Source organism: Pholcus phalangioides, unplaced genomic scaffold (assembly GCF_987345545.1).
Source record: "Pholcus phalangioides strain wild (caught in Gottingen) unplaced genomic scaffold, Ppha-v1.0 ptg000022l_1, whole genome shotgun sequence".
NCBI classification, from domain to species: Eukaryota; Metazoa; Arthropoda; class Arachnida; order Araneae; family Pholcidae; genus Pholcus; species Pholcus phalangioides.
Window position 1 is genome coordinate 37,372,791 of NW_028301615.1, and position 23,228 is coordinate 37,396,018.

At 37.3% G+C, this 23,228-nt stretch overlaps 1 protein-coding gene across 4 annotated transcripts; it reads right to left on the reverse strand.

Moving 5' to 3' along the window:
* Positions 1-1,428: 1,428 nt before the first annotated feature.
* LOC149070373 (uncharacterized) lies at positions 1,429-23,228 on the reverse strand. 4 transcript variants are annotated; one of them, XM_089249817.1, is made up of 7 exons: positions 23,143-23,228; positions 7,958-8,078; positions 3,603-3,688; positions 3,330-3,428; positions 3,168-3,251; positions 1,837-1,899; positions 1,429-1,754 (listed from the first exon to the last, which is right to left on the reverse strand). In XM_089249817.1, the coding sequence occupies exons 1-7, from the start codon at positions 23,194-23,196 to the stop codon at positions 1,617-1,619; spliced, it is 645 nt and encodes a 214-aa protein (XP_089105943.1). In that variant the 5' UTR covers positions 23,197-23,228; the 3' UTR covers positions 1,429-1,616. The 4 variants fall into 4 exon arrangements, with proteins under 4 accessions (XP_089105943.1, XP_089105944.1, XP_089105945.1 ...); XM_089249818.1 differs by having other exon boundaries at positions 1,478-1,754; positions 3,603-3,685; positions 23,143-23,208; XM_089249819.1 differs by lacking the exon at positions 7,958-8,078 and having other exon boundaries at positions 1,478-1,754; positions 23,143-23,215.

Genomic DNA, 23,228 nt, shown 5'->3' on the forward strand with positions numbered 1-23,228 from the left:
GTTTTGCCTCCCTTCCATTCTAGTCCAATTTTCTTGACTACTCATTCTTCATTTACCTCCCTCGGCTCTAGCCTGCTTGGCCTCAGCCCCTGGAAATACGTCTCTGTCTCGAAAAATCACTTCCATGCTTACACACACTTTTGAGAAGGTTGCTTACTAATCTGCTCAGATTCTACGTCAAGTCCCATTTTTGGTTGTTCACATTCTTGCACACTATTTCGGTCACTCACATGGTTTCACACACTCTAGGTTACTCTTTTGATCATTCACATGGTTGCACACATTCTAGGTTATTCTTTTGATCATTCATATGCTTGCACACTGTTTTGGTAGATCACTGTTTTGATCATTCATATGCTGGCATACACTCTAGGTAACTCTTTTGCTCACGTGTTTGCGCATGCTTTTGATGACTCTTTTGGTCACTCACGTGCTTTTCAAATTTTTTCTTGGTAAATCTTTTGGTCTTTAATTGACTTGGTTCCTCGTTCGCTAGGTCACTCCCATACTTTCACACTGTCTAAGTCACACTTTTGTTCGTTCACCGAGCTGGTCTCTCCCTCTACAGGTAACTCTTTTGGTCACACATAATCGCACACTGATTTGGTCACTCATATGCTTTCACATTGTTTTGATCGCTCACATGCTTTCACTTTGTTTTGATCGCTCACATGCTTTCACATTGTTTTTATCGCTCACATGCCTGACACACAATAACTAGGTCACTCTCCTCGTCACTCACATGCTTTCACATTGTTTTCATAGCTCACATGCCTCACACACAATAAATAGGTCACTCTCCTCGTCACTCACATGCTTGCATATTGCATACACTCTAGGTCACTCTCCTCGTCACTCACATGCTTGCATACACTCTAGGTCACTCTCCTCGTCACTCACATGCTTGCATACACTCTAGGTCACTCTCCTCGTCACTCACATGCTTGCATACACTCTAGGTCACTCTCCTCGTCACTCACATGCTTGCATACACTCTAGGTCATTCTAATCGTCACTCACATGCTTGCGTACGTTCTTGGTCACTCACTTTTTAGATACATGGCGGATTAATGGTTTTATCAACTCTCACCCATATAAATTCTGTTGCCCTTCTCTTATTACAATTTTCTTGACCACTCATTCCCCAAATTTGATGCCCCTCCAAACTTACCACCCTGGGCTATAGCCTGCTAAGCCCCCCCCCCCCCCATAAATACGCTTCTGCATAACGTTTCCTTATGTAACAAGTCCCGGGCCGGACGCAGGTGAGCCCTTGGATAAAGACGCTGGGTACTTGGGTGTATGCAAACCTCCTACAAAAATGTGCCTTTTATATATATATATATATAGTTTTGACTTTATATTTATTAATCTCCTTTCTTTTTCAGAGAGAGAGAAACTACTTCTCATACCACAGAAACATTATTCAATCAAATAATTTATTAATTTAAAAATAAAAATTCAAGGGGGATGTCAACCAAAATGTTTATAACCATTCATTCCTATTAAAATTATAATATTTAAATTAAGAATTTATTCAAACAGATCTGATGCGAATTTCAAGAGGACGCGTTCTCATCAGTGGCGTCCCGAATTTTCACGTCTTTTCTTCTCAGCTAATGATCATCAAATGAAGTCATTTCAGTTTCTTCTTGAGAGCATTTCACGTATCCTGCTCCTATCGGTGAATCGGGACCATGACCTCCCATCGAAAAATCCGTATTCAGTGTGAAGAATCCCAGTCGCGAAGATACCTGAAAATACGAAGAATCTAAAAATTCATAACATTTCTGTCAGATGTATTTTCGAAACAAAAAATAAAGGGTAAAATATTACCTGATTCTTTTTATCCTTGGTCAAATCTTTAATGCGATGGAAGACGATTCTCATGAATACAGCCTGCAGTATTTGCATGGAAATAACAGGTATGAATAGCAAAATTGAAACTTTAAAATGTAATTTTTATTGCATTTGATTTTGTGAAAAAGCTTGTGTATAAAAGTGATTTATTTACTGAATCAAAAAGTTAGTTCTTCATATTCATAATTTGAAACACAGATGTCTCAGAACTTTACCTCCAAACTAGACTGGTGAAAGTCCACGCAAAATGCGAACAATTTTTGTGATGAAACTTAAGCTACTGGCACCAAAAATGTGAGGAAAATTGGGCAATAAAACAGCGTTTAATAAAGTGGGCGATGGAAGTGTCCAGGAACAGCGATCAAGTCTATGGGTATGACATAAGACCCAATGGGTTGATTTGATTGGGTGAGTGGGGGGCGATAAGAGAGAAAAAAATTTCTGAAGAAAGGAGCGATGGAACAAAAAGTTTGGAAAAACCTCCTAGAGATAGAAGGCCTCCACACGCTGCTCGTGACGTCAGCAAGTAGTCCATTTTCCCTCAGAATATTCAGGGGGGGAAAATTCCACTGCTCGTGCAAGTATCATCGTTGTGCGGAAAAGAAATGACCAGGCTTAGAATCGGCGATTTCTATGGCCCACATCTAATCACAATGCGGTATTTGTGAGCCAACCAGAGAGATTTTACGCCAAAATAAGAAGAAACGAAATAGGATGCTGTGGTTCAAAATGTGGAAAACTTGCTAGGTACTCTTAATGACGTTACAGATGAACTTGCCAACACGTGCTGAGGCCTATCTATAGGAGGTACTGCTTGAATCCCCCCCCCCCCCAAGTTTTTTTGTCTTCCGCGAATCGTTCTTGCACGTTGCAAATCGCACAAGAACTTATACTTGTTTATCACTAATTTACACAAAAAAAACCCATGGAAATACTATCCTCGCATACCAGTGACACTAAAACAACACCATCAAGGAGAGATCACTCTCTCACTTAAAACATTAAGTAAGCAACTGAAATGTAAAATAATCCTCTACAACACAGAATGAAGGATAATAGGGTTCTTTTAAGCTCGGTGCTTTTTATAACGTTAAACGGTCATGGTCTTCAGCACAGTACATTTCGTAAGCCGATGGGTGACGTCACTAACCAGCTCCGAGACCACGCCCACTGAGCCAAGGCGGCTTGCGCGACATCAAAGATATAAAACAGCCCTCACTATATAACCCTGGTCCAAGACAATATCTTACGCAAAGAGGTGTGGCCAAGTGGCCCCCTCTCGGTCAATTAACAGTCAATATACTTACATTTATGACCCACGTGAAAAAGCAACCGGAGAACAGCAAGAGAAGAACGGCGTAAGCGTCGCTGCTCGATCCATCGAATGATACCTGAGGAAAAACCACATATTGATCGGAAATTTACGCGTCTCGCGTGAATATAAATATTATGCCAAGTTTGCTACTTACTCGAATCAGATGCAAAAAATATATAGAAGTACCGACATTCCAGCTCGTGTATAGCGTCGTCACCACGACCCAAAAACTCAACGATGAGATATTTCCATTCTGGTGCGCAGTCATTAGCATGAATGAGAATCGAAAAGTGTTATTTGTAAAGTAGTAATTAATCAAAAAATATAATAGAGAGAATCACAAATTATATATAATTATTTCAATCGTAAAAAAAAACAATTATTGATCGATGCGACAATTCAGCGATCCAAGAATGATTAATTGTACCTTGTTTCCCAAAAGCAAGAAAATGGCTGATAACAACCAAGTGCCATTCATACAGAAAGATACCCACGTGAGCACATAGATCACTGCTGGAAAAAACAAAAACCAATAATTACGTAAATTGGATGTTGATGATTATCATATCTCTAATCATCCTGCGGATTCAAGCAAAAAAAAGGAACTAAAAATGCTAAAAATTGGCATTAAAAAAGAAACTTATAATATTAATTTAAACTAAGAAATTTAAGGTCCGAAGAATGACTAAAATGGTTGAAAATTTCTCTCTGTATGTTTAGTGCCGGGGTAATTTTATTCAACTAGATACGTAATTACCTAATGTTAGTTGAAATTGAAGAACAAAAGTAAGTGAATAATTATAATCATCCGAATATTTTAACAACTGGCTGATGCGAAGATGAAATCGGGAAAGAAAATTCAACTACTTCTGCGTGGGATCGAACCCACGTCCTCTCACTGTCTTGTTCATAACAAACTATAAGGAAAGCGGTTCGTTACCTTTGTAGCGAAGTGGTCGGTCTAGCGCTTTCACCCGACATGTAAGAGGACGTGCGTTCGACTCCCCGTATAGAAGTGGTTTAATTTTCTTTAGTGAATTCATCTTTTCATCAGCCAGTTATTAAAACCATAACTCATAAATGAGAGCAGGGAGTGACGTCATCTTCAATTATAATCACGTTTTAATTAAAACTTTTATTTATTTAAATATATACCAAGCTATAGAAAACAATCTAATAATAGCAAGTTAAGAATAGAAATAAATGAATGAATTAAAACCTACTGTAGAACAATCTCGATGCGAATTTAATGATATATTAATTGCTGTCTGAAAATTATGTATAGCAAAGTAGGAATGCCTTTTATTCCTGGTAATATCAAACTTTGTCTGGTGTTTAATCTCTCTGGCATGAACCTCTATTTTCATTCAAATGGGGGGAAGGGTTGTGTTACGAATCATTGCTAAGAATTGAAATTGTTTTAAGAGTAATTAGTTTTATGTTCTCGAAGCCTAAAATATCGGAGTTTTACAGAATATATGGTCTCTAAGATTTAAGGATAAGCATAAAACTATGGCGAAATAGGCATTAACTGCAGGAAAACTTCAAAAAAGGCATTTTTACAAAAAAATAATATTGAAATAGGATAGGCAAAAAAGGCATTTATGGCATTTTGCCTGAGCTTTCGGGTTCTAGTGTTGATTGAATGCGGAAGCGGATTTATGGTTTCGCGACCTGTGAGCTAAACAAATCTCGCCGCAGTTTTCTCATCCTAGTCTAACTTTCTTGTTTCTTGACCACAAGATTTTCAATTTTGCTACTCTGGGGTGTGTACACGCTCTCCCCCCCCCCCGTAAGTTGCACACTTTCTTGATCACTCTTCGTCTAACCTCTAAAATTGAGAGCAAAGCATCACTAACTTGAACTGATGCTTTGCTCTCCAGGTCATTTTTGGTCACTCGTAGCCTAGCAAAATGTTTAGGTCACTCACCGACAAGGATCCTGCTCTCTTTCGTCACTTTTTGGTCGCACATATGCTTGCACACCCTCTAGGTCACTTACATGTTTGCACTATCTCTAGGTCACTTATATGCTTGCACTATCTCTAGGTCACTTACATGCTTGCACTATCTCTAGGTCACTCACATGCTTGCACACACTCTCTAGGTCACTCACATGCTTGCACACACTCTCTAGGTCACTTACATGCTTACACACTCTCTCGGTCACTCACCGACCGAACCCTTGCTCTCTGTCATTCTTTTGGTCACTCATTGACCAGGTCCCTTGCCATCTGGGTCACTTTTTTCGTCACTCACCAACCAGATCCTTTGTTCCATTTGGTCACGTTTCTCTAGAATCTGGTCATAGTCAACTCTGTAGGTCATGGATTTCCAACTAATGTGTCGTGGCAGCTTGTTTGGGATTCCGCATGATCAAATGCTACGGAACCCTCAAAAATCCTGGAACCTGGAGAGCATTCAAAGAAAGAAATTTTGTTTGTTTCTGATACTATTCGCAAAGCTGTTCTTTATTTTGAATTTTAAGGAGATATTGTGTCGTTTAAAAAATTTAGCCAACTCTTCGATGACTAAACAATTTAAAAACAGCCACACACTACATTTCTTTTCACATCGAATTTTCGAACCAGAAGCACCAGAAGTTCATAAATGTCATTCTTCGTTTCATCAGGAAATTAAAAGTTGCAAAAACGATGTTTTTTTGGGAAATTTTTTTATCTACTAGTGATATTCTTGAAAGTGCACATTCTCTTTCATTTCTCCTGCATTGACCTATTGTTTCTTTACGCGCGGAATTTCGATATCTGGGCGAAATGGCAAAAAAAAAAATGCTACCTTATACAATACACGGAAGTTTCCTCTGCTCAGCAAAAAAAATTTTGCGTACCGGGAAGTATTCTCAGATTCTATACGTCCAAACTTTTTAAATTTATTCACCGTAAAAAATTGATGCCTGTCTTATGTTACTTTTGTCTATGAACAATAAACGGGGTAAAAATAAAATTTCATTAGTATAAAAATGCGCCTTCTAGAAAACATCGGAAATAAGTATACAGCGCAGTAATCAATTACTTGCGAGAAACGCATCAATGTGAACTAGAACACGTTCTGCCACCTATCAAATAAAACTGTTATCATTCCTCGATTGAAATTGGTAATCAGTTTCTGATAAATGCTCTACATACTGGTGCTTTTCTTCTGGTGATAGTTACAATCAAGGCTCTTGATTTGTGAATATGTTTCATAATAGGCTACCGGGGCACGGACCTCGTTCCTGCGCATAGACTCTAGGGCAAGGGTTCTTGACCAATGGGTCACGGCCTAAACTTGATTCACAGGGGCTTCCAAGATGGGTCGTAAAAATCCACTTAGCCAGAGATTCTTCAGCTACAGGTTGCTATCCAAAATTGATTCACAGAAGCTTCCTAGATGGGTAGTAAACATTCACTTGCAGTCAAGGATTCTTAAGCTATGGGTCACGATCCAAATTTGATTCGCAGGGGCTTCCTAGACGAGTCTTAAAACTCTATTTATGGTCCTGTTATAAATGCACTTATTGGGTCACTGGTTTCACTAATTTCCAAAAACAATCCGTCCCATGGGTTGCGAAGCAAATCTTGTTGTTTATTTTCGGTCGTGGCTGAAAAGGGTTAAGAACCCCTGCTCTAGAGCCATCTTAAGAGCATCATGGGCACCTCGGGCAAGAGATTTTGAAGTGCCCCAATCTTGTTGAAATTCACAGCCTGCAGTTTACATACTTTCCATCGAAAATTACACTGCCGGATGTCAAATAATCATTAGAACCTCCTATGCATCCGAGTAAAGATCATATCCCCTCCTGGTAAGGCCTGTGCATAAAAAAAAAAAAAGTACCTGGAGTCCTCGCTTATCATTATACGAAATATTGAAAATTGTCATTTTCGAAGATGGAGGGGGGGACATCTTACAATGGTTCATTTGAATTCTCATAGGTAGCAAACATTACAAACCTGTTAATTTCTTAAACGCGAACGACCTCTCGATTCTTTATAAAATTGGAATTTTTGACTGTCTGTTGTTCACTGGCCCCTCTATTATGAATTTATAGTGTTAAAAAAACAAAAAACATGATGAGAATCATCTCGGGGTCCCCTGGATGGAGCCCTGTCAGCCCTATCCCCTTTCGGGGGAGGAGGTGGCGATGCTAGGACCTCAGTTGCATAGGGGCTTCCACAATAAGATCTGGCACAAAAATTTATGGAAATAAATATGTACAATAAGTGGTGGTGTGCGCAAGTTCTCTTTCATTTTACCCTGGGGCTATGATGCTGCTGAAACAGCAACAGTGACACACCTTCTTTGGATAAATATTCAAAAATTTGTTTCAGTTCTGTAGAACAGAAATTTGTTTCAGTTCTGTGCTAGAGAATGTTCGCACATTCTCTAGCTTATTCAGGTGCTTGCACACTCTCTAGGTCATTCAGGTGCTTGCACACTCTTTAGGTCACTAACATGCTTGCACGTTTTGTAACTATACTACTTGTTTGTAAACTATATAAGTGACACTTTTAGTTCCTTGCTCTCTAGGTCAATCTTTTGGTCAGCCACCGAAGTTGTCCCTCGCTCTCTTGGCAGAGGTGGATTTATGGTTTTACCGATTTCGCCGCCCACCTGCCATTTTAATCATTTTTTTCACCACTCATTCTTCAAATTTGTCATCCCCTCCAAACTTACCACCCTGAGTTATAGCCCGCAATGTCTTCATGTAAATACGTCTTTGATAAACTGTTATAATGATATTTTTTATAATGATTATTTCAAGTGTTTTCTTTTCTTAACGAACCTCTTCCGTCGTGTTTGATGATTCGCATAAATCTATCTATGCCCAGGAATGTATCATTAGGTGAAATCGTAGCTTTCAGTAGCAAATCCGTCGTCCATTGCAATCCGAGCAACGACAAAACCTGTCAGAAAATGGCACAATGTTATACAAGTGAATACATATTTCAATGCATATGACACAAATGTAACACACAGTAATTTTCTTATACCTACAGTCAGTCTCAAAAGTTTAAGCACAGTAAGAAAATTATAACGAACAGAAAACTCGATACCCCGCAGCAAAAAATCTCGTAAGATTTATTTACATACACGCAAGGCCGCATATATCCTTGCATAGTGTGGAATTTAGAAAATGTGAGTAAATATACAAATACAAATACAACGCCACAACAGGCAAAATGTCCAACGAGGTGGCTGAGAAAAAGACGCCCATAAAAATATGGATGTCATATATTTCAAAAATATAGCAACCCAATTAAAAATGCAAATAACAAAAATTATAAACAATGTATACACGTGATAAAATATTATACAAGGCTCATAAAGAATACTTATGGTTGTCTAAGTATGGATGGAACTTCTCGATTTACGCCAACATGTTTATCGTATTTCTTACTAAACGTGTCAATTGTGTTACAATCTACTACCTCCGAGGGTAAGCTATTCCATTTATTAACAAACCTATTAGAGAAAAATTCCCTGCGACACCATAACTTTGCATTGTCCCTCACCAATCATACTGGTGTCCCCTTGTACAAGCAGTCGATTGGCGGTGTGTTAAAAGTTCATGGTCCATCCTACCCATCCCACTGAAAATTTTGAACACTTCGAACATATCTCCTCGACACCTGCGTTCATCCAATGTAAACATATTCAAAAAATGAAGTCTCTCTGCATAACTCAAGCCCCGTGTGCCAATACGGACCCGCATAGCTCTTCTCTACACCCCCTTCAACCAAGTCTATGTCCCTCTGTAGGTCTCCAAAACCTTACAGCATATTCCAGTCCAGGACGAACTAAGCCTCGAAAAAGTGGAAGAATGACTTTAGGAGAACGCGAAGAGACCTTTTTGAAAATGAGACCAAACATTCTATTCGATTTTTTTGACCACCGCTGAACAATACAAGTACAAGTACAAATACAACGCCACAACAGGCAAATTGCCCAACGAGGTGGCTGACTTAAGAACCTCATAGATCCCCGAGCCCACCCCCCCCCCCCCCCGGAACCCCCAATGAATCGGTACATGCGAAAAAGTGCGTGTACGTGTAGTGCAACCTGACGTAAAGTTTTGTTTCTGTGTAATGCTTGTTATGTGTAGTGCTGCCATCAGTTTTTCTAACTATGAGTGAAGTGTTATGATTGAATGATTTATCGTTGTAGGCCTGTTGCTCTCTGTGGCGAGACTTTTTAACGGGGAGATCGGCTCGCATTTGCGCCTTGAAGTTGGGAACCACAGAAAACCAACTTCAGCCGACCGCCACTGTGGGGTTCGAACCCGGATCCTCGCATCGCGAGTCCGTCACTATAACCACTCGACCACCACAGCGGCAAATTTCAGAAAACCTAAGCCGCTCGTCAATGAGAATTCCCAAATCGGTGACCCTAGTTGCATCCGGGATAGTGACACCATTCAACTCGTAAGAGAACCGTGGGTTGTTCGAACCAAAATGAGCGACCATGTACTTATCAACACTCAACGTCATGCTCCATTCATTTGCCCATGCTGCAATCCTGTTTAAGCAACTCCCTATCGCTTTGATTCCCGATTACCCCCATTAGCTTCACGTCATCTGCGAATTTGCTTGTAATCCCATCGATACCCTGATCTTGTACGTAAGATGACGTATCTTATATGTAAGAGATTATACGAAAAAATTACGTAAAAAGAATGCTCAATACTAAATCACGAAAAAGAAAATATATATGTATATAAACAATACAACACCCTCTTAAAAAAAACAAAAATGCGCAAAATGTCTTCATAAATCACTTTGTACCTGTTTTGAGAGGGAAAATACAATGTCATAAAAAAAATCTAAATTTTTATTTGGACACCCTGTCATAGAAAAACCCCAATTAGAAATTTTTTGCCCTGTCTCTTATGAAGATAAAAAAATATAGGGATAGGGTGTCCATATGAAAATTTAAATTTTTTTTTATTTTGTGACACTGTATTTTCACTCTCAAAAATGGTACAAAATGATTTTTGAATACATTTTGAGCTTTTTTTCACAAATTTGAACCAATCCTCTACAATTTGATGAGATAAAGGCCAAATTAGGACTGACGGGGCGCCCTGTAACTAGGACCGTCTAAACCAGTGTCTCAACCGCCGGGCCCTGACATCAGCCAAACCGAGCAGTGTGAGTGGTCTGCCGTTTTTTTTTTGTTTTTTTTATTTTTCCATTTACGTATCCCCATCAGTCATGTGTATGAACGGGCTTTTCACTCACAAGAGAAAATCAATCGGGACGCGGGCTTCCAAAGTTTGATAAAAATTGGTCTAAACTAGTGGTTCCCAAAGTGGGCAGTATAGCCCCAAGGTGAGCGATGGAATGGTCCAGGGAGGTGATAAAAGCTACGAGTATGACATAGGATCCTATGGGCTCCCCTTGAGTCGGGTAGCGATGAGAGAGAAAAAATGTAAGAAGAAGGCGGTGATGGCACAAAACAGTATCACGCAGGAGCCGAGCAAAAAAAAAAAAACTCTTCTGGTAGATTAACCCTTACGACAGCAATTCCGAGATTTCTCGTCAAACTTGATCTGCTTTATTTCGGTCACCCCGAAACATCTCGGGTTCTTAACTTTTACTTTTACCGCGGATGACGCCATAGTGGCGTCACGGTCGATGCATTTTGTTATGAGACTATAAAATGCTAGTGATAGGGATATAGCCTTGATTCTCTCTACATTCCACAGAGGAAAGTGCGTTTCTATTTCTAATGTGGGAGTTATAATGCGGATTGGGAAAATTTCAAAAACCGCTAAAAGAGTTAAGCAAATATGCAATCGGCTGCGGGATCCCGTATTTTAAATGCGTGCATTTTTGTATAGTTTCGAATGAAATGATTTGAGCTCAGCTCCCGGATCAGAGTAAACCCACCACCTCAAAACCCGGCGCCAAGTGGAACGGTAACTAGAAGACACTAGCTCGTGTTACCATTGCCACGACGACGTTAAGTGTAAGTGGCTGAGCAACTGACCTCCAATGATGCGAGAGATATTCGAGAACACAAAGGGTTCTCTACTCAACCAGCCAGAAGGTCAAGAAACTCGGTACCTCGCTGATCCGCGGAGCTGAGCCCCATCTAACAGGGAGGAGCTTCATCTAACGAGCCACAAAAACGTCAAACGAAAACATTGGGGAAATCCCTCCTAAGCTACCTAGCCATGTCAATCCCAAAAGCCCGAGAAACTGTTATACTTGCTTCAATCTAGGTTATACCACAGAGAGAGGCCTTTCCTTGGAGGACAGACGCGAACGCATCTTACCGGAGTGAAATCGCAATTCGAATGATCTTCAACAGATGTTTCAACACTACAGAAGCGCATTGTAAGATTTTACTCAAGATGAAGAATGAGATATCCAAATTTGTTGAATAACAATAACATTGTTGCTGTCACCCGGTAGATGAGTGATTCGCACACGAACCCAAGCTTTATCTTTCTTTATTTACTGGGATGAGCTAATTCAGGGGTTCTTAACTTTTTCCAGCCACATCCCATTGTGGTGGTCAGCTGAAGTCGGTTTTCTGTGATTCCCAACTTCAAGGTGCGAATGCGAGCCAATCTCCCCTTTATAAAGTCTCACCACCGAGAGCAATAGACCTACAAACAGTTCAAATGTAATTCGATCATAACGCATCACTCATTTCACTTCTAACATATTTTAGATGGCAACACTGAAAAACGTAACGCAACACTACGTACGCACTCGGACTGTTAGGTACACACACAGTTACACTTCCGGCACAACTCACTAGGTAGTAAATTGCCCATATATAGATGGTAATAGACCTGAGATGTCATTTCTGTAAGGCTGGGATTATACACCCTAAAAGTGTAAAAGTGCTTTCACAAAACTTGAAAAATACAACCAATAAGCTGATCGATTACATTCGAGCAAACGCAACCGATTAGTTTATTGGTTGTATTTTTCAAGTTTTATAAAAACACTTTTACAAAACTTTTATAGTGTAATCCCAGCCAAAGGCCGATCTCTTCTCTTGACCACCACACCCCCTCCGAGTTATGCCATTAAGACGGCACTGCCTGTGAATCAAGTTTTATGTCGTGCCCATGACTCATGAATCCCTGGCTGCAAGTGGATTTGTACGCCCCATCCGGGAGCACAATTTTTCTACCTAATACTATTTTCATACCTTTTGTACATATATACAAAATAGCACGGTTAACCCTTTGAAAGGCAGACATTTTTCCAAAAACCCATAGAAAAAATATAAACAGGTGCACCCACTTCGGCACACCCTTCCCACCCCCACCACCCTTCCTTCAAAGAAAAGTTATTATATTGATTTGATATATTTACTCTCATCAGGACGTTTTTATTTAGGAAATTCTCTCGCGACATCCTAAACCATCGTTACTTCCCCCCCAAGAAGTGTCGTGACCAACACTTTGGGAATTACTGTATCAAAGTAATAGTAGTGAAGAGAGGAAAAACTCTTTTCAGATAGTTGTATCTTAAGAGAGGCAGAATTTCTAGGGCCGGCCCTGCTCGAACTTTCTGGCAATCAGTGTACAGTCGGGTCTCGATGATCCCAGGTGAACAAAACCACCTCGGATTAACTAAAAAATTGACTTTCAGGGGTTGGACTTAGAACTCCTTAATACACAGGCTGGCGCATGCGGCATTCTGGTCCTTTTTGTAGCACTGCTTACTATCATCGCATTGTAGGGTCCTTTCAACGCTCCTATATATTAGTTAAATTTATTGTGTTTTTAGTTGTTTTTATCGATTTTTATTCGTGAAATAACTTCAGAAATGCCTTGTTGTTCGGCTCCAGTGTTCCAATTCCGACAAAAAAGGTTTTAGAATGTTTAGATTTCCAGCGGAAAACGAACGACGCGAGAAGTGGATCGTGAACTCCAGGAGAGACGATTTCATACCAGGAAACTGAGCTCGCTTGTGTGAAGTGAGTTAAATTTAATTATTCTGTGTGAATTTTATTTTTTCAAAATCGTATTTGTGATAATGATTTTAAATGAGAACTATATGAAAAAATAAATCGTTTGGAGGTAGCAGACGATATTTAGCGCCATTGCTCACGTGTTGTGTTTAGATATAAAAGTTATGGTGATTTTCAATCATTTTCCTGGTTTTTTGTTCCGTTTGATTTAAGAGAAAAGATGCATAGGTACATAATTTTGACCAAGAGAACTAATTTAAATTCAAATTATTTATGAATTTATCGTGGAATGCTCACTTTCTCGGCTCTTAGTTTGGCGATTTATCGCTACTACGACGAATTACTGTTATAATGAATTTTAATTTATTTTGTTATGTTTTGAGGCAAAATTTCATGTGATATTTCTGTGGAAAATAGAAATGTTTTAATTTTGGCATTTTCAACTAAGAGAAGGTGATTTCAAATCAGTTGGAAATCGGTTCTTCAATCATCCTTGCTTGCTGTAGTGAGCTCTGCTGGTTTGGCGACTTATCGCTTGCAGATTGGGAGTAATTAGCTAAAATTGTATCTTCACTGAAAATCAAATTTAATGGGATTAAAAATTAATGTGATAGACGTCGTATTTCAATTGATTTCATTTTCTGTCCCCCATAATTCTTTTAACAGACTACAAAATTGTGATTGGTATCATTAGTTTGTGTTACTGGACTGGTGAGCACTCTCTCTTTCCTGCAAGGCACATGCAGTGACTACTTTGCAAATTAATTACAAAGAATTAATTTAATCTTACTATTTTAAAATTAATTGCATGTTCAACTTAAATCATTACCTTGCTTGGAAAAAGGTTTTTAAATTTTTTCACTCGCACTACATGCATGAGTTTTGTAACAAATACCTCGTGGATTAAATTTTGCCCATGCAAAAACTGGTTTTTTCTTCTTTCTCAAGAATAATACATTCCAATTTCTTTGGAGTTTCAAGAAAGTATGATGGAAAGTAATTTTTTCAAATTCGGAATTTAAAATTTCTATTTTTTTTTAAATTTTAGACAATTTTATAATTTTTCTTAAATTTAAACATTTTTAAAATTTTCAATGAATCTCAAAAATTCTATCTATATCCCTATAATAGCTTAGTAAGTGTGAAAAATTGCATAACAATGTCAAATCATTCGCCAGTAATCACTTTGAGAAAAACGCATTTAAGTATTGTGAAGCAGAAATGTTGAAATTTTTTTTCTCAGACCCAACACCATACAGACACATGAAAATAACTTCAATGTTCAATAACGTACTGTTTTTTTATATTGCTATCTTACTTTTATTTATCCCTTTAATGCTTTGAAAAGCCTGTCGCTTCAAACACTTGATGCTCAGCAAATTAAAAAAAGCCATAGATTAAAAAACTGATGAGGTAAAAATTCAATTGAATTTATTTTGCAGTCTGTTATCTATTTAATATGTTCTGAGAGTAATATTTGAGGCAAATTAGCAATTACTATGAAAGATAAAAAAATAGAAATTGACATTATAACCGTCAAAACGCATTATAAATGTTAATATTTTTTTACATTGACATTGGCATGAACACATTTTCTGGTAAGTGCGATATAAAAGATGCGTAACAATTACTTTTTTAAATGAGTATTAAGCTCAACAATGTGTGCATAATTTTCAGTAGAAGAAGTTTCGTCAACTGTCACCACCATATCTCATTGCATAGATATGCAATTGCGAAACACGTTATAATGATAGCAAGAAAAACCTTTTTGAAAATCAGTTTTTTTTTTTCATTCACTACCTATACACTTATTTCTGATGTCCGTTATCAGTGATAACGGATTATATGCAAATGCATATGTGCATATGCTTTTGCATATTTTGACCTTTTTTAGCATTAATGCATATAAATGCATAAAATCAAAGAATTTTCAGTATAAGTGCATATTTTGAAGGTTTATTTAATTCACTCATTTTTTTTTATTTTTCAAATAAATATTGTTCATATAAATAATATATTGTTCAAATAAATATTTTTATAATATCGATTTTTTTTCCCGCAGGTGAAATTTAATGAATTAATACATATTTATAAAGTATTTTACGAATATTAGCCATTTTATTGTCGTGTTAAATTTTTTTAGAAATTTAGAAATAGTGTCGAAATTTTTTGTTACTGGTATTTTCGTTATTGAGCAACTACAACGAACTAAAAGTAGTATTTTAAAAACACATCTGCTTTTTTTTGCATGGTAATTTTTTTAATGCATATTTTCTCATTTTTTTGTACATACTTCGGAATTTTTGACTTTTTCAAGATTTCTAGTGCATATTCTGGAGTATTTAATGCATATTTTGGCATTTTAAGTGCACATTTTGTATTTTAAGTGCATATTTTTGTAGTTTTAAGTGCATATTTTTGTAGTTTTAAGTGCATATTTTTGTAGTTTTAAGTGTATATTTTTGCATTTTTCAGTGCATATTTGCATATTTTTAGAGCATATTTTGCCACTTTTTTAGTGCATATAATCCGGGCTCTAGTTATCACAAATTCACAACAAATCACACAAAACACTGCACGTCAATATAAATTTTGTGCTGCCTCCATTGTTTTAAGTGGTATTATTATTATAATTATTTATTCATCTGTGGAATTTTTCCCATTTCATGAAAATGGTTTGAAGTTCATTGACCAGATTGTAAGCACACCGATAATACTTATATATACTAAAGATAAAGATATGAACTGTTGCATCCTATCTTTCTAGTATGTGGAATACATCTCCATTGATATTTTTCCTTTATCACACAACCTTGGTTATGTTCCAAAAACTCTGTTCATACCATTTAGATGTACTGCTAATTTGATTAATTAAAAGATAATTTCGTTGAACAAGAAACAAATAACCATGCATGAAAAAAATTATGGAAGTAATAATAAACTGGTAATGTGTAAAACAAAAGTACACAATAGATTCAATGATATACGAAATATAAAATGTAAACAAACAAAAAAAATGTAAGTCAGCATTTGACAAATCAAGAGGGAAAAAAATTAATGCCAGTCAAACTTCTTAGGAGCCAAGGGTGATCTTAATCTCAAATAAAATGGTAATGAATAATGTTTTTTTTTTTTTCAACTTTCTATATCTTTTTCCTACTTTAAGAGACACATGCTGCCTTGAAATTAAAAGACTCAAATTTACTTATCACATGATTTACTTTATAAAATCTGTAATGGCATTTCATCGCCATGGCGTCCTGGTGGGATTTGTCAAGACCTGCTACAAGTAACTGTTTTTTCCTTTAACTAAATGAAGAAAAAGACTCATGAGCAAGTATTGTGAATGGCAGGGATTAGTAGGGAGTGTTTTATAGGGATTACAGATTTCAGTCAGATCGTCCATCTCAAGCTCTTTTTCACAAATTCATAGAAAATCTCTATATTACACAGCTCACTCAATACACATCTAGGCAATTTCGTAAGCGGAAGGTTCAAATCTACACTGTTTTTTTAGTGAATGAGCACCAGAAATTTGCCACTGGACTTATCCTTTTAATGAGATCTCTTCTAGCCCAGCTTCGTGGCAGAGTACGGAAGACTGCGGGAGGTCCAAATCTATGCACCGTTTGTTAGTGATAAAGTAAAGGTGCTTGCATCCTTTTAGATTAGGTTTCTTCTTAGATCCTGTTAGGATATCAATAGGCTATTTACTATGTTTACTGGAAATTCAGATGCGTTATTTTAGAGCAGATTCAGACATCCCCATTACCGTAATTGAAGAAAATACTTTAAGGATAGGTATTAAGAATTCCATGAGTGTCCAGTATTTAGAGATTAATTATGATGGTTAATGAAGATTTTAATTCCTATTCTGAGAAATTGGGGCAGAATTTTTAATCTTTGAAAAACAGATGTGTATCCCTTAAAAGGAATTTTGACTGTTTTGGACGTTAATATTTGTACCATATTAATCACTTAAAAATATGTATGTTATGCTGTTTTATCATTCTTATGTGTGATGCAATATGCACTTACCTGACATTACTTTGAATTAAGGTATAAAAAAAGGCTGTGTGGTAATTTTTCGTTATTGTCCCTTTTTAAATTAGGTACATTTTGAAGAAAACCAGTATGAGTTGAAAAGGCAAGATGGCTGCAAGAAGTTAAAGCAAACTGCTGTGCCGACCTTGTTCCAGGTTCCTAATCCACCGAAACTTCTTACTCCTCAACGGAAGAAGAATATAGGCCTTCCAAAAGTTCTGAGTGATGATTATGTATGTGATATTCTCAAATAACCTTATTTTCTCAATTGTCATTATAAAGCCAGAAAATACTGAAAGCCGGAAAATCGTCATTGCTTATTTGTTTACTTTTTAGATGAGGAGAGAAAGCTTGGTTCGGAGGATACTAGCTACAGACAAATATATTTATTAAAAGGAATCAATGTGTGTATTTTATTGGTGATTATTAGAGCCCGGATTATATGCACTAAAAAAGTGGCAAAATATGCACTTAAAACTACAACAATATGCACTTAAAACTACAAAAATATGCACTTAAAACTACAAAAATGTGCACTTAAAACTACAAAATGTGCACTGAAAATCCCAAAATATGCATTAAATACTCCAGAATATGCACTAGAAATCTTGAAAAAGTCAAAAATTCCGAAGTATGTACAAAAAATGAGAAAATATGTATTAAAAAAATTACCATGCAAAAAAAAAAGCAGATGTGTTTTTAAAATACTACTTTTAGTTCGTTGTAGTTGCTCAATAACGAAAATACCAGTAACAAAAAATTTCGACACTATTTCTAAATTTCTAAAAAAATTTAACACGACAATAAAACGGCTAATATTCGTAAAATACTTTATAAATATGTATTAATTCACTAAATTTCACCTGCGGGAAAAAAATCTATTATAAAAATATTTATTTGAACAATGTATTATTTATATGAACAATATTTATTTGAAAAATAAAAAAAAATTGAGTGAGTTAAATAAACCTTCAAAATATGCACTTATACTGAAAATTCTTTGATTTTATGCATTTATATGCATTAATGCTAAAAAGGTCAAAATATGCAAAAGCATATGCACATATGCATTTGCATATAATCCGGGCTCTAGTGATTATCTATCCTAATGTGGTGATGTTTTTATACATTTATTAGGATTTTAAGATTAGCTTATTATTGGCCCATGGCTGCAACTGGGGGGGGGGGGGGGGGGGCATGTGGGTCTGGTGCCCCAGGTGCTGGACCAGAAGGGGTGCAGAATTCACCCTTTAACTGTTTCTACATGCAAGGGGGTTCCAAAATTCTGGCTTGCCCGGGGGACAAAGTATTTTGTTGCGCCCCTGTATTGACCTATTACTAGGGTCAAAGATAACGAAATATGGGTATTTATCATGTACGCGTAGACTATTTTTTTGCCATAATTGTAATTTTCAATTTTCAGTAGAGTTTTTATCTTGGATCTCTTAAAGTATTGCTTTTTAATAAATATATGCACTATTTAATATATATATGCTATATTAAATTTTTCCAGATTAATTGCTGTTGGGTCACGCAGTTTCAAGAAAAACTATATTTCTGTTATTTAAGCATATTTTTTTTGTAATTCCCAAAGTTTACTGGTACTCTAAAGCAGCGTAATAATTGATTACATGGTGTAGAAAAATATGTGAAATTGTGAATGATATTTGTAAAATCTTGCTTTCATCAGTTATGTACATTATGTTTCAATATTTTTTTAATAAATAAATTTATTCACTCATTGAGCTCGTCAATTTACATTATTGAACCTGTGTGTGCTATTCAGAATTTACTGAAGAAAATTCTGATAAAATAAATGCTCCTAAAATATTTAAGAATTTTTTTTACTAAATTTCCAATATCTAGAGGCAGTAGTTTATCAAATCCTTAACTTCACACAATCATTTATTATCCAGAAGAAATTTTCTTAATGTAATCTAAATTGACTATATATATTTTTGTATGCCACTTTTACCCTGAAATTAAGGATCGGGGTAAGGGATATATAGGAATATTTTATTTTCACTAAAAACCTGAAAAAAAGTTAAGAATTTTTTTTTTTTTTTGCTATATACTTTTGTGTTTAAGATTAATTACTTGATCGTCATAACACGAACCGTTACGAATTCAACCTGTTGTTTACCAATAATTTCGTGATTAATCATAATTTCGTGAAACGTGGTATATTTCCCATAGTAAATCCGTACGTACCCGGAAATTCCTCGTTTCTCACACAAATTGAATTTTCCATACGCTTTTGCCAAGCATTTTTAGCGCGCGGGGAATTCTGTTAGGTTGCTATGCCAGATTTACCGACGCGATTTTTTTTCCCCTCTGTTTGGCGGTCATTTCCGAAGCGACGATTTCGTGCAGCAACCCTTCGGCGAGGACCAGAATGCCTGATGGTTCCGCTCGTATATGAAGGCGTCTTAGTTGGACTCAGACCTAGACCTACGTATTCGTACTAACTCTTACCTACGGGCATAGATCGCCATCTTTTGGGACCCGAAAGATGATCTATGCCCGCCTATGTTAAGTCTTAATTCAACGGATTAGTTCAATAAGATGAGAACTGCTAAGACCGATGCCCCCCCCCCTTTATAAGGGAGGGATTCTGACAAGTTCTCTCATATTCCTTGGACCCGATATGTGTATTTTTTTTTTTACATAAAAACATTACTATAGAGCAGGGCTTGACAAAACCAAGGTGCCAGGTCCCATGTAATTCGGCTCTTGGAAGGGATGATCTCCCACCTTCTAGATCAGGGCTCCAGAGATGAATCTTATTTATAAAATATTTGTTCATCACAAATTTTGTTTTCATTAAATTCAATTCGAAAAAGTAGTCTCGCTCTTGGATAAGGATAAGCGGGGTGTCTTGGATAAGACAGAGGAGCCACTAGAAGAAAATCTGGCCCATAGGAGGCAGGGCTGAAAAAGGTTAAGAAAACAAACTGTGTAATATTCGAAATTAGCTCAACGGGATGGAATCCATTTCAAAACTGGTTAAAAGTAGCTCTTGAGCAGCCGATAGAAGCTCTCAAAGCAGCTTCGACCCATTAAAAAGCTCTGATATTTATTATTATTATTATTTTCAGTTTCCCCCCCCCCTTCTACACGGAAACAAACTCTATGAGGGTTGGCTTGTTTGTTTTATTACATCCACCATACTCACCAAACATCACACGGGCAGAGGCGTTTTGCCGCCTGTTGGCTACACGAATTTTGCCGCCCTTCTCCCGTTCTTTGACCATTTATTTCTCGAATTCACTGCTCTGTGCTATAACATGCTTTGCCCCCCCCCCCCTCGGCCTGTAAATATGCCCGAGTGCCTAAGGTTTTCTTTTTGTCTCTCACATGCTTGCATACTCTTTTTAGTCACTCACATGCTTGCATACTCTTTTTAGTCACTCACATGCTTGTGCATACTCTTTTTAGTCACTCACATGCTTGTGTACTCTTTCGTCACTATAAAAAAAATTCGAGTATATAATAACTCTCTTCGTTCTAACTTGGGTCCTGATGTAAATAAAAGCACGTGTGCGATGCCCAAAATGATTGGTTGAAGAACATTTCACCTTTTCTTACTGTGCAACACCGCCAAAAATATAGTCCTTTGTCATTTGCCCCTCATACCTAATAATAATTTTGTTAAAAAATATTTATTCCATATTATTTCAAAGTTATCTGGAAGACGGGGAAAAAATATTTTTTAAAGATCTGTCAAAGCGTTTTTGCTGCTATGTCTTCAGGGTGGGTGTTGACAGGATACGCCTTTCTCACTCAAACATTACCGTCCCCTTTTTAAACGGAAGTTTCATTTTATTATTGTTATTCCTATTTGCAAACAGATTTGATATACACTTGTATACGCTTCTTCAAGAGGTCTTGCAAGAAAAAGAGTTTTCTTCTTTATCGTTTGATGACATAAATGAAATATGCGTGTCTATCTTGTTTGGCAGAGCCATTTGAAAATGCATTTCTTTGCAGCTGGGGGTGTGGGGGTCACTTATCGTTCGTGGTGAATATACGCATTTCAAAAGAATTCTCACTTCTGCTTGAGCAGCTTGTTGGGAGGAAGTAATATTGGTTTCGTCGAAGGCGGCGAGCCGAAGAAGTCCGAGGATTATCACGTAGACGTGAAGGTAACGTTTTGAAACTCTGATTCGAAAGAGTAATGCTCATTTTTGATTCAGTTAGCCTCATTATGACAGACACTATAGATCCGGTGAGAAAGCCTCATTAAAGATACCAGTCCAGGGGCTTCTGCTGCTGGATGTTGGGGTCATGGTTCGCAACCTACGCACGGATAAAAAAACCGAAATTGTCTTGACAAAAAACAGGATATCAACAACAGGTTGAAGTAAATGTGGATGACTCTCTCATCAAATTGGAACTTCTACAGCCCGTGGATTATTATGAAATATTTATTTATACAGACCCGCAAGAAAAATAAAAAGCGGCAACACAACGGTAAGTTGTTCATAATTTGTTTCACGTTATAATTGGTAGCATATCCGGCCCAGGAAAATCATACGGCGTAAATTAGCTCGGAAATAAAATTGTAATATTCTGAAGAAAAAAAAAGTAATAAGAAAAAAATGAGGATTTTTTTTTTCACTATCTGCCGTAAAATAATAAACAGCTCACACAAGCTTTTGTAACGGCAATGGCCCCCACATCCTGCCGCAAGACCCGCTCCCCCAGGCTGTGATCTTTGACGGGCCCTCAGACCAACCTTTCAACAGCCCTTCTATATAGTAAACTTTTATTGTAAAAAAATAAAAAAAATGGCAAGAATTGTCGCAGGCAATGTCCGGGCTGGAGCCCTGTCATCCCAACTCTTGAGGAGTGTGCCATGATAACGGCAGAATACCTCATAGAATTTTTTTTTGGGGAGATATATACCTCTTTTTATTTTAATTAGTGTTATCAACAGTTTTTATTTCAACAAAATTTGGAGAACAGTGAAAAAAAAATTTCCAGGAAAATTCTTCTCATAACGAATTTACAATCTCGCGTTTGAGGGAAAAACGCACGTGTTCGGAACACGTAATTATGGGGCGGGTAAAATTACAACCAATAGAGATAAAGGATGCGGAGTGATATCAAAAATTGGTACAGCGGTTTATTTACATCAGGACCCAAGTTAGAGTGAACAGAGTAATAGAGAACAGAGTTATAGCATGTTCACATGCTTCCACACTGTCTAGGTCACTCTTTCGGCCATTCACATGCTTGTACTGTTTTGGTCACTCACATGCATGTGCTGTTCTGGTCACTCACATGCTTGCACACTGTTTCAGTCACCCACATTCCTGTAACTGTTCTGGTCATTCACATGCTTGCGCACATTCTAGGTCACTCTTTTGCTCACTCACCTACTTGCATTCCCTTTTTCTACTCACGTGCTTGCAAACTCTCAAGGTTGACTCACTTACCTAGTCTCTAGCTTTCCGGGCGGAGCCGGATTCGTGGTTATAAAAATTTTGCCGCCCTTTTCCCATTATGTGCTATTTTTCTTGGCCACCCGTTCCTAAAATACGCCGCCCCCTCCGGACTTACCGCGCTGGGCTATAAGACCCGCTAAAACCTGCAAATACGCCACTACACACGTGGAAAATCACGCGCTGAGAATTGATGCTGTCAAAAGCCACGTTTGTCGAACTTTCCAAAGCGGCGAAATTTCTACAAGGACGTAGTTTTTTGAAAGCAGTAAATAGAGCAGGAAAATGAAAGAAACTTCGAAGGATGTAGGTAAATTGTGAAACTTTTTCCTTTCGCGCCCAAAAAAACAGATAATTTACTAGATCAACTCTCTCTCAGAATTTTCATCATCACCCAATGAATTCCAAAAAAATTGAAGGTGTACTTTTAAAGTTACATTTGCTTTCCAAAGGGATTGAGCTCCCAAATTTATCAACTGCTGACGTAGGGTTTTTATCTCAGATGAACGACGAGTTGCTAAATGAATGCGAACATACTCACGATAGTGTACAAAGAAGCACTCAGAGTCCATGTTTTCAGATCACTTTGAAACATGACAGACTTGATTCGAACATATCACTCGGAAT

Coding starts and splice junctions, on each gene's coding strand:
- LOC149070373 (XM_089249817.1), bottom strand. CDS start 23,196: ATGTTTCAAAGTGATCTGAAAACATGGACTCTGAGTGCTTCTTTGTAC. Junction 3,429..3,602: donor TCTTGCTTTTGGGAAACAAG/GTACAATTAATC, acceptor ACTGCGCACCAG/AATGGAAATATCTCATCGTT. Junction 1,755..1,836: donor CCAAGGATAAAAAGAATCAG/GTAATATTTTAC, acceptor TCGTATTTTCAG/GTATCTTCGCGACTGGGATT.